At 31.2% G+C, this 12,166-nt stretch overlaps 1 protein-coding gene across 1 annotated transcript; it reads right to left on the minus strand.

The window, feature by feature from the left end:
• Positions 1-1,413: 1,413 nt before the first annotated feature.
• Positions 1,414-3,352, minus strand: LOC116024730 (protein PLANT CADMIUM RESISTANCE 2-like). Its single transcript, XM_031265706.1, has 4 exons — positions 3,055-3,352; positions 2,875-2,946; positions 2,294-2,506; positions 1,414-1,711 (listed from the first exon to the last, which is right to left on the minus strand). The coding sequence occupies exons 1-4, from the start codon at positions 3,266-3,268 to the stop codon at positions 1,635-1,637; spliced, it is 576 nt and encodes a 191-aa protein (XP_031121566.1). The 5' UTR covers positions 3,269-3,352; the 3' UTR covers positions 1,414-1,634.
• Positions 3,353-12,166: the final 8,814 nt, after the last annotated feature.

The following is a 12,166-nucleotide window of genomic DNA, read 5'->3' on the forward strand; positions in this document are numbered from 1 at the left end:
TCTTTTATTAGAGGTTTTCTGCCCAAAAAAGTGAGATTGTAGGAAAATTTTTATTTTTTTGGTAAATTCACTGGGCTTCGTCCGTTTAACAGTCCGGGTCCACCCAAGTTCGCTCTGAGAGGCACAGGACTTGTAAGAAAGCTAATATTATAGATGGAAATCCGCTGGCCCTGTACTGGCTAGGGTTATGAGACATGATTTATTCAGTGCATGCTCTGGAATAATGACTGCGTGTTTCTCTCGTTACCTAGGGTAAAAAGTATATGTATTTTATTGTTTCAATAATTAATTAATTAATATTGGGTTGCAGATATTGGAATGGTTGAAGGGGCGATATGTACAAGTTTCATTGGTAAAAACCAATGCAGATTTGGACCTGATCATGGGTGTTTCCAAATATGCACTTTAGCTTTGAACAAAGCTATTGTGGATGCATTTTGTGCGATTGATGGAAGTGGCACAACCATGTGCCAATGCAAGTTCAATTGCTAATATAATTATTCAATCTTCACTTTCTAATTAATAATATATTCCATTACGACAATTGCTTTGTTGTTGAAAGGGGAAGGAAACTACGCAATAGGAAAAATGGTGTTTTGGTTTTTGTACGTGTTTTGATAATATAATTGATTCGATTTCTCTATTTCATATGGTGGGCTGATTACACGCGTCTAGCGATTTACCTTCATAGTTGCTCTAGGGGTGGAGTCTTTTGGTCTGATTAGTTTTGACGAAATTGGGATAATGTAGTTTAAAAAAATCTAAAGGCACCTTGATTTGCTCAATTACTATCTTATTGGGGTTGAGTGTGGGGTCTCGGGGGTAACAAGCTCTGGTCTTACGTGGACAATAAAGCTTTGGTCGAGAGACAATCCCAATATTTAACGATATGTAGGTGGCAATATATAAATAAAGTGTATAATCAATTACATATATATGAAATGGCGTAGGTAGATGCACAAGAAAGAGTTGCTGTGATAAATCCATGGCTATGCTTGAAAATTATGATATGTATCACATGGAAAGAAATAATTGGTGGTTTAATTAGTGAAGGGTTTGAAAGAAAATAATTAATTAGGGTGCATAATTAGAGGAAAATTGATTACATATTATTAGTAAGAGGAAAATATGAATTTTAGAATAAATCGATCATTATATTGTACAATGAGTTGTAGGACAAGTTACGTTGATAGAGCTTTTTCTCAAAATTGACTCTCTTTTTTATCTACAATGTTTTCTCTGAAAGCATTCTTAAGAGAATTCAATTCAATAAAAATACCAAAAATTACCACCAAATGTCACATAAAAAAAAAATATTATTAACATATTCTCACATCAGTTTTTTATTTTTTATTTCATTTGCAACTCATTACACCAAATTTCTACACCATACATCATTTTACATTAAAATAATTTGCACTTTTTAACGTGTAAGTTGCATTATTAGAATGTTCGTTTCCGGTACACAAATTGCGAATTGAATTTTAGTAAATATTAAAATTATTCATCTCCGAAGATTTACTATACACACAGTAAAATTAATAGATACATTCCAAAAAGTTAAAAGGATACACCCAATTTAAAAGAGCATTTTACTATTTTCAAAAGTTAAAAGGGCAACTCAATTAGCCTTCTTATCTGCTCATCCCTTCTTCAACTAATGGCGCCATGGCAATTCCACGATTTTGCCTTTCCACGTTTCCATGCCATCCTAAAAATCAGCAAATAACTTCTAATTAACTAATAATTTTTTTATTAAATAAATGTATAATTTCATTTTAACAATCGGAAAATACTATTCACACCATTTTTTAAAACCAGGCATTTGACTCAACGACAAAATTGAAACATGCATATAATTGTGGTGCAAGTTATTTAAGATCATTATGACTAATTAGTAGTGACAATAAAATTGTAACTAAAATAATAATTTCTGTTGCAAAGACTATATTAATGATGTATAAATCTAGTTAGTGGCACATAAGATCTTTAATTTACGTAGTATATTGTTTTATATGCCATCAATATATATAGCAGTGTTGTAAAAATCAGTCTACGCGGTTGTCTAAGCGCTCATAGACCGAGACGATTTTAGCCCTAAGCGACTAATTGGCCGACTAAACGCCCTAGACTTTGAGTTGGGCGCCTTGAGCGCCTAACTTGGTTGAGTTGGTGCCCAACTCGACTGAGTTAGCACTCAACTCGGGCGAGTATTTTTTTAAAGCTCCTCTTGTATATTCTTCCAAATGTATAAAAAATATATATAATATGAAATTTATAGTTAAAAAATTACCAATAGACATGTCAAAGCCACGGTTTTTAAGCTCGCGGTATTCTTGGCACAGGGCACAGGACTCGCAGAAGCAATGCACCAAACAGTCCCCACATGGACTTTCCTTCAACATATACTGCTCCCTCATCTTTGACCGGTAGAAGCATGAGTAGCAGCATGGGAAACCAGTCACGCAAGCTAAAATTGTATAAAGGGCTCCATTCACTCCACAAGCTGCAAAACAAATAACAATCAATACATCATGATAAATCAGTGTAGGTTGTTCATAGTTGACTGACTCAAACCAAACAGCTCTTGCTGAGTCTATGGAACTTGAAGTTATCAAGTCAACAGTCTGATTAGCTGGACTGGCTGGGTTTAAAATTAAGAATTGGAGCCACTAAACTACAACATATGTCAAGACTTTGTGGTCTAGTAGCATTCAATTGCACTACTATATGAAAAGGAGTGGTTTGAGCCTTAGTGGTTTGTGTTTCAGTAGATTGAGAAAGTAGTTATAAACATATACTGCATTGTAACAGAGTCAGTGCTAAAAAAAACTACAACATGTGTGAATTGGGAAGACAAAATTAAAGACTTACAATTAGAACCCTTGTCTACAATCTCTGCAATCTGTCCAAAAGTGATGCAAGGACACCAGAAAGTTACACAACCTGCGCCACAACAAACAAACAAACCAATACATCACCTTAAAGACAACGAATTAAAGAGAAAGGGTGGAGCGTGGCGCGCACGCTCCGGCGGAGTCAAAGTCAACTCACAGTTACGTGGGTCGGAGAAACAGTCGCATAGGCCAGTGGACCAGGGGCCGCGAATCTTGGGCTTAACTTGGTTGGGCGCGATATGAGAGCCCTCGGAACTGTAGGCATGGCTGGTCGTCGACGACGAGCTCACCGGAACGCCGGTCTTCACGTCGTCGCCGTACGGCGACGGTGTGAATTTGTGGCGGTACTCAGATGAGGCTGAAGAATTCATGGCTATGCAAGATTCAAAACTATTTTGGTTTTATGAATTGGAATTTTGGATAAACAAAGTCAGCAGAAATTGAAGTATTTAAGCACTCATATCCTATGTAGTATTGGCCGTCGTGTTTGTTTGTGATTGCAGGGAGTTTTTGACTGGACACATAGAAACAGAAACGCGTCAAGATAATTTTGAAATCTTGACTAGTCAAATATGACGAATACGCAATTTTTTTTTACAGTTTTTCTACGCCATTTTACTAATTCATCTGCTAAAATGTAGACCATGTTCAACTAAATTTAATCTAGACTTTAATGATACTTTTTTAGATTTAGTCATTGACAAATAATTTACTTAGGTTTAGTCATCATCTAATCACATTTCAGTTGTTGTTATGTCCTTAGGTAAAAATATGAAACTCCACTTGCTATTATTTATTGTGAAATATAATGTTAGTTGATTTTCCACTACACTTAATTGATCTTAGAAATCCAATACTAAGTCATTTTTTTAAAAATATTTTAAGCGTTTAGCTAACAACGAAAAATGAAATCAATGGAAAATACTTATGCTAATCAAAGGAAAATGTCTTCCAAAAATTTTAGTCGGAAGTCATTTTTTGAATTCTTATTTCATATTCAGTTCTCTCCATCTCTCACTCGAAGTGGTATCCAATGGAAGGATTGACGTAACATTTGGTTTATATTTGAATTGAATTGAGCTAATCTGGTTAAAATATGAGTTTGATTTAGTTGAACCAAAAAATAAAAATGAATAATTTCTTAAAAATAATTTTTTTAAAATCTTTTTTGTATTTCTAAACAGAACCTACGTGAATTTAATTTTTCATAAAATTTAATATAACTATATAAATATAAACTTAAGTACATATACTAATTATAGCCATGAATCAATGGTGAATTAAACATAATGATCACAATATTATCCAACTCATAATGATCACTAGTTACCACTATACCAAACAAGAGATGTGAATTTTTAAGAAACTCACAACTATTCTAGTATGATAATACATAGCATAAATTTATAAATGAATTGAAATAAACTTAACTATTATATATTTTAGTTTCATCTTTATATTTTTTAATTTAACAAATGACAAACACTCAAGTTCTATTGTGCTTTATCCTAATCAAAGTCAAATTGGCATTAATGCTTAGTATATTTTATGATGACTAACGAGTTGCCAGCTTGATAAGATATTAAGATGGGCATACTATTCAAAAGGAGTACGTTATTGGCCCCTACTTGCAAGTTGCAAATGCATTTATTATTTGGAATATTCATTACTCGTGTATTTTTTCTCTCTCTCTTTTTTTTTTTTTTTTTGAAAGGAGTAATATTTTCTTTTAATAACGACGAAAATTGACAATCACTACTTAGAAAGATGTACCTGATAAATTATGTTTTTGTGTAATAGATCACAAATTACACAAGAGAGGTAAATCGCACTAAAAAGATCACGTATGGGCTCGACCAAGAAGGAGTTAGCAAGAATTGAATGTGTGCACTGAGTAAATCATGTTCTTATGTAATAACTTGCAAACTACACAAGAGATTTAAATCGCATTAGAAAAACTATGTGTGATGGTCTCGATCGAGAGGGTGTTGACATGAATCGAACTTGTAACATTTTAGTATGAGAACGAGTAATCCTATATATGTATTATCATTTAATATCTTTTTTATTTATTTTTATTAATATAACATAATTTGATTAATTTAAAAAGAAAGAGTAAATTATACAGTAATTTTTATCCTTCCCGAATAAAATTTGAACATGTAATGAGAGTTTTACTTTTTAAACTATTACTGTACTATTTTAATGTCTATTTATTATTGAAAGAGATGTATGTTTTTTTTTTTTTTTTTTTTTTTTGGAAACCTTTATGTTGTATGTAATTGACCGTTCCACTAAAATACGGGTGAGACTTGGGCACAGAAGGAAGACTTGAACAAGTCAATGGACCCTATGACATATTTTTATTTCCTTCTTCTTTTATTTTTTTAGAAAAAAAATTAAGTCAGTCAAGTTTTAACTTTTAAGGCTCCAACTACACAGACACTATTATTTATTAGGTATGAGTTTTTGAGGATATTTCACAGATGTGACTAGAGAAAATGAGAGGGGGAAAAAGAAAATAAAATAAAACATGGATTTGCAAAGAGGTATTTTGATAAATTAGTTATTTATAATTAGTTGATTACCCTTAAAATGACACATAAGGATATGTGTTTAATTTTTTTTCATTTATTTTTGTATGCTTAAATTATTTTTTTATTTTAGATATAATAAAATTTGATATGAATTGTGTAGAATAGTAAGTCCATGCAAACTTAAATAAAGTGCAAGAAAGTAAAAATAAAAATCAATAAATCAATAAATCAAAGAAAATTTGCGGGGCTTAACTTATAGTCACCATCCGTGATTGATTTTGATACCAAATTAAAAATATATTTCATCTCAACTAAAAATCTAAACTAATAGTTGGATTACACGTATACGGTATGGATATGCTCATCAACACAATCCACTATCGTCAAATTTAACTACAAGTAGTGCAAGCAGAACACTTCATTAACCAAAGTCCTTGTCATTAATTTTGTCATTATTCTTATAGAAAGTTAGTTGATTAAGAATTTTTGTCATTATTACAAGAATTCTTCACTTTTGATAAGTATTGATTCCTATTACGTTGTACACTTGTACTATTCACAAACACAACTTTCTTTGTGCAGGATGTATTGTGAATCAAGATCACCGTCTTGATAGATTTGTGAAGTATGCAGGGAATTCAAGAACTCAAAAATTTGAAGATCAATAATAATTACGGAGTACTAAACAATTAATAATTTTGAAGATATAAAATATTATGTTTATGTTGAAATCTTGATGTGATCAATTCTAATCATCTTAGTATGTACAAGCCAAATGATTTTTAATTAATATCTATCTGAGGTAGGTGTTTTAATTTAAAGACTGTCGTGCCATAGTATGACTTCTGCTAAGGTGTCGAGTTTTTTAATATTGGTATTATTAATTGTATTTTGATTGGTCTCATCAAGTGCCAGCTCTAGCAAAGGTTTTTCTTTCTTTCTGTTTTTTTTTTTTTTTTTTGATTGGTGCTAGGACATTGCTTCAGTAATTATTTACCATGTTTAGTAAAACAGTTAACTTATTAGCCGATTTTAATTTATTTGACTATTATTAGCAGTTTGACTTGGTTAAAAAATCAATATAAGTGTTTAGCTAATTAGCTTTTTGTAACTTTAAAATGCTAAAATCTAAAAAACTACTCAAAACAACTTTTTCAATTAACTTTTTGAGAAAATAAATTATACCAAATATCTATCAACTAACCTCTAATTTACCAAATACATTTCTACAATCAGCTAATATTATCAACTAATCATACCATCTAACCTAATTAGCTAACGGTCATTTACCAAACAATACCATTATGGAACAAGGTTTACCTTATATTGTAAACTTTGATCTAAAACAACATTCATATTATGTGCATGCATATATTAACTGCATGTACATAATGTGTTAATTGTAATATATACATAATTTATTAAATAATGATACATAATATGTTAACTGCATGCACATAATCTAAATGTTATTTTAGACTAAGATTCACAAATCACAATACATGCAAAATAGACACTGATGCATGGTTTAATTTGCCTTGCTCTACGATCCCCACTTGCATTAGGGTTCTAATCGAATTCATAGAAATCCACTATTATAAAATGTTTTACAATGCTATTGCAATTAATCCATGTAATAAATAAATGGAACCCCTAATCCCAAAATAAATAAATAAAGAAGGAGCCAAAACGTTTCAAAAAAAATTAAAGGCCCAAATGAACCCTTCTGCCAAATCAATAAAACAATCATTCAATCAACCTAAGTAAGCCCAAAATTCATATGGGAATGGTGCATCATTAATCTCCATCAACTCCCTCTGGAAAATCTGATAAGCTTCAACACCAAAGAGCAAATTAAACATCACTAATAACAACACATTTGGTTTACAGAGTACATATTTCGAGAATGGAATAACTTTATAGGAGTTGACCTATTTTATTGTTTGACAAAACATTTTATTCTCGAAAATAGTATTCCAGAGAATGAATTACTCCCTTAAAAGGAGAATAAATATAGGGGGTCTAATATTAGTTAGGATATTCATGAGATCTATGGAATAACTTTTTAAGTAATGACTAATTTATCATTGCCTGGCCTATTTTTTGTTATGTATAATAATAATAATAATAATAATAATAATTTTATATGGACCAAAAGAAATCAACTCAAGATTAAAATCCAATATATAGCCTAATACCTATAATAATACGGCCCACTTGGTATCCACCAAGCCCAATTATATATGGAAGAAATTTTTGATTTATTTCTCTTTTACCTACGTGTACGGTTGTTATGCCGTCATTATTCGGTGGACCATGGTCCCAAAACGCCGTCATTTTATTAAGTAAATAAATGGTTTATGTCTAGTCTTAATGGAACTCTGTAATTAAATGAAAGTACAGTTCATTTCAAAAGATATTGTCTCACATTTGTTCTTATATTATCAAATGAAACTATAGTTATATCAAAATGAAACTGTAGTTGTGTTAAAAGAAAATTTCAGTGTATATAAATGAAACTGAATAACAGTTTCACATATTTGAGCTTATATTATCCCATGAAACTGTAGTTATATCAAAATGATACTGTACTTGTGTTGAAAGGAAACTGTAGTATATTATAGAAGAAACTGTAGTTGTGTTGAAAGGAAACTGAGTAACAGTTTCACATATTTGAGTGTATAATGTCGAATGAAACTGTAGTTATACCGAAAATGAACTGTATTTGTGTTAAAAGGGAACTGCAGTGTATATAAAATGAAAATGAAAATGTTATACACACAGAATTAACGGCGCGGAACGGAGACGTCGTTTCTGCAGTTTCTTTTCATTAATCAAATTGATGCATGGACCACCATGCATTGAGGACCGCGGTCCACAGTGAAATTTGCTTGCAAGGTAGACCCAGGTCCATGTTCACAATTTTAGAGCTTTATGTTCATAATTATAGAACTCTATGTATGTTCACAATTTTTGAACTCTATGTTCACAATTTTGTAACTCTATGTTCATAATTTTTTAACTCTATATTCAATAGTATGGTACAATTTTTGAATCTATATAACAAAATTGTGAATATAGAGTTTACAATTGCGAATATTGAGTAATGTATGTAATTTTGTATATTAAGATCTAAAATTGTGAATACAGAGTTTTAAAATTATAAACATAGAATTTTAAAATTATAAACATAAAAATTTAAAATTGTGAACATGAACTTGGGTCCACCTTACAAGCCGGTTCCATAGTAATTTGCCCTACGCCTAACAATGCTTCTTCATTTTGCACAGTTTTTAAGCTATTTATTACTCCCTCCCCCCCCCCCACCCAAATTTTAATCCTCGTAGCTTGTACAAAAAAAAACTACTGACAAAAATATTTACATAATAATCCTTATATGATTGTGGCAGTGAATGTTCGTTTAACGTTGTTTTATATATATGAGTTGCTCACATCAACATACAACAAAGATCCATGTGTCCTAAATTAGGCCTAGCAATGCAAATTTGTTTTTAGTTTTCTCATGTCAATTCTGTCACGAGATCAACCTGTCTGCTTATCATTTTTGCCTGTATCCAAGATTGTCTGTCTTTTCTGCATGTGAATTTTCTTCCATTCCAGCATGTGAGGACGTGACCTGCCTCTCATCATTTTTCTTTCCAATCTATTCTCCTAACTTGCTGTCACGCTTATCATATCATTTTTGTTTATCTCAATAAGTTTTTTCGACTACCCACCTAAAATCATACCTCGAGATTAATTATATGTGTGTCAAGTAACTTGAGACCTCTGATAATTAATTATGTTAGAAAAGACGTGTCATCTCATGTACGTCCCTAGTTAAAAAATAATCTAATGTTATTTGAAGTGATGGTTTTCCGACCAATAGATGGTCAGCCGGCGGGATAACACTAAAGATAAAAGAGAAAATACAAGAACAATAGTTATATCACGACTTAGGATTCACTATTGACATTGTGGATCATGTGCAAATCATGTACACAGTTAACATATATATTATGTATCTTCATTTAACAAAGTATGTACATGTGAAACTATCCCGATTATGTACATTTAGTTAACATATTATGTAAGTTCATTTTACTTATAAGTACATAATATATTAATTGAAAGTACATAATATGTCAACTGTAAGTATATAATAATTTGGATCAGGGTTCACAGTACACATGGTGGACCCTAGTCCACAATATAATTTGCAATAAAAAGAAAACGTGGAAAAAAGTCCGCTAAGAATTGCTAATAATGGTAATAGATAGATTGGAAAATATGTGGTAATTTTCTAAAGTAATATAGTCTAATGCTCTAACAAGTTAGAGATTAGATAAGTAAGTATATATGGCGAGAATTGATAAATGGCAAAAAAGAAAGGGGGGACGGCGTCAACAAAAGTAGGTTGTGGATAGTTAGTTAGGAGTGAGGTATGTGAAGATGTGAGTTCGTAGCGCTTGTGGATGAAATTACATGACATACTTATTCATTAATTAAATAATAATTTTTATTAGGAACTTATGACAAGTTGTTTGCTTTACGTAGTTAGGATTATTGAAACTTAAAAGTATTGAATTTTTCCATTTTGTCAATAAAAATTATTACTTATTTCAAGTGTATTCAATAATTATATCAATACCATATCTTAAAGAAAAAAGAAAGGAGAAAGTGTTCATTTTTAGTGATGGTGTAGAGGTGGTGCATAGCATGGGTTTGATGGGGGACCAAAATTTGTTTTTAATTGGCTTATTAGCGCATGCATGCTAGCTTGGAAAATACTCAAAATATATATATGTGGAAGAATATAATAGTGGGTTGTGGCCTTCCTCCACCCAGCCGTTATATATCCAAACCACCTTCTTCTATTCATTAGTGGCCGCCAACAATTGCCATTGCCATTGCTCTTCCCATTCACACACCATTAAAACGTACGTAACCAATTTGGACCGACCCTGCCCTGCCCCTTCTATCTTATCTTTTTATCACCTCGCATTGCCTCCAATTAAATATTAATTATTATTTCGGTTGTCCATGGATATATGATATCATGTAATTAATCAATATGATATTATCTTGACAATCGGTTATATCTGGGACTAGGGTTCAATAATCAATATGAATATTGCGAATCCTGATTGAGATTACATGTGTACAATAATTGATTATGCGAGGATAATTATATCCGAGTTGGTCATGTTGTTAGTTTGGTAATCACATAGTTTCTATTAGCCTTTTCGATTTGAGCCAGTCAACTATAGATAATAATCTATGATGGTTTACCTCCTTTATCGATAACAATTACAAGGTGCCAATATCACCCAGGCCAAAGTGCACTTTCAAGTAGCGGTGGCAGACTTTCTCATAAATCAAAGTTACTTGATTATATGAATTCAGTTAACAGATTATATGCATCCACTACGTGTTCTAATTTATAGCAATTTTGACGTTCAATTTGGTGTTGTGTTATTGAGTATATCACTAAAGAAGGTTAGACTAATTTGCAATTGTATAAATTATAAACGTATATTGTTAACCTCATCGTTAGTTCAATTTAAAGCTCTGTATAGAAGGTAATTAGTCTCCTTTACCTCCCAAATGGTTGAATCTCCAACCCCAAAGGCCCCCACGATTCCGGCCTGACAAAACATCTGTGAGGATGTAAATCATGGTAATTCAACTGAACACAGAGGCTAGACCTTTGCTCACTGCGCACAAAGAGCCCATCACTTTGAGAGATTGCCCCCACAGGCCGCTGGTGAGACTCGATCCCTAGTCTTTACTCCCAAACTTTTCTTTAACCTAAATTTGAGATGTATAAATTAATTAGTCTCCTTTTGTTAAGATGTAAGGTTTTAATGATGATTAATTATAATATATTGATTAATTAATTATATACTCACTAAAAAGAAGTATACAATTTAAATGGAAATAAAACAGCTAGTGTAAATTAAATTAAATTTTGACAGATAGAACATGCATGTTTAGCCGATGACATTCGTACGTTTAGTTAGTGGCATGTGCGTACGTTGTCATTAATGGGATTTGCACACTTAGATTAATTAATCAAGTTATTATTAATTATTTTTTGGTAATATACATCTTATTATTATTATCTTATAATTATATTAGATTTTGATTAATTTAGAGATTAGTTATTGTCAAACTTTATTTGAGATGAACCTTTTTAACATTTTCTATTTTATTTATACATCTCAAATTTAGGTTAAGAAAAGTTAAAAAATTTCAACTCAAACAACATGTTGTTTAATTTAATAGTACAAAGTGCAATGAATTTTGTCTATTAAAAAATGAACATGAAAGTGACATAACACAACAAATGGTGTTTATAGTATTTAGCCGCAATACAAAAACAACTTAGCTTAGGCATGCGTATCCTTTATCAAATCCTATATCCATTTTCTTATACATATATATCTAACAACCCACCATTACAATGCATCTATCAAATGGCATCATTCAATTATACGAACAAGAAAGATTTGTCCATTTTGTATTTTAAATATATTAATTTCTTTATTTTAGAAACGATGGGAGTGTTTAATGAGAGATTTTAATTGGAACTTGATAACTCATGAGAGAGTATATTTTCGTTTTCATTCAACTTTAATCGATGCTATAGATTCGTATATTTTAAAATTTTCATAAGGATTAAAATGAAAAATTTCCTCCTTAATACAATATTTTGTATACTTTGTATAT

The sequence above is a fragment of the Ipomoea triloba genome, chromosome 7 (genome assembly GCF_003576645.1).
Source record: "Ipomoea triloba cultivar NCNSP0323 chromosome 7, ASM357664v1".
In the NCBI taxonomy this organism is placed as follows: Eukaryota; Viridiplantae; Streptophyta; class Magnoliopsida; order Solanales; family Convolvulaceae; genus Ipomoea; species Ipomoea triloba.

What these genes read in the sequence shown, in the direction of transcription:
- LOC116024730 (XM_031265706.1), bottom strand. Translation starts at nt 3,268, where the DNA reads ATGAATTCTTCAGCCTCATCTGAGTACCGCCACAAATTCACACCGTCG. An exon ending in TTTCTCCGACCCACGTAACT is followed by an intron (nt 2,947 to 3,054) that starts GTGAGTTGACTT and finishes GTTGTGGCGCAG; the next exon opens with GTTGTGTAACTTTCTGGTGT. An exon ending in TGGCTTTGACATGTCTATTG is followed by an intron (nt 1,712 to 2,293) that starts GTAATTTTTTAA and finishes GCTGATTTTTAG; the next exon opens with GATGGCATGGAAACGTGGAA.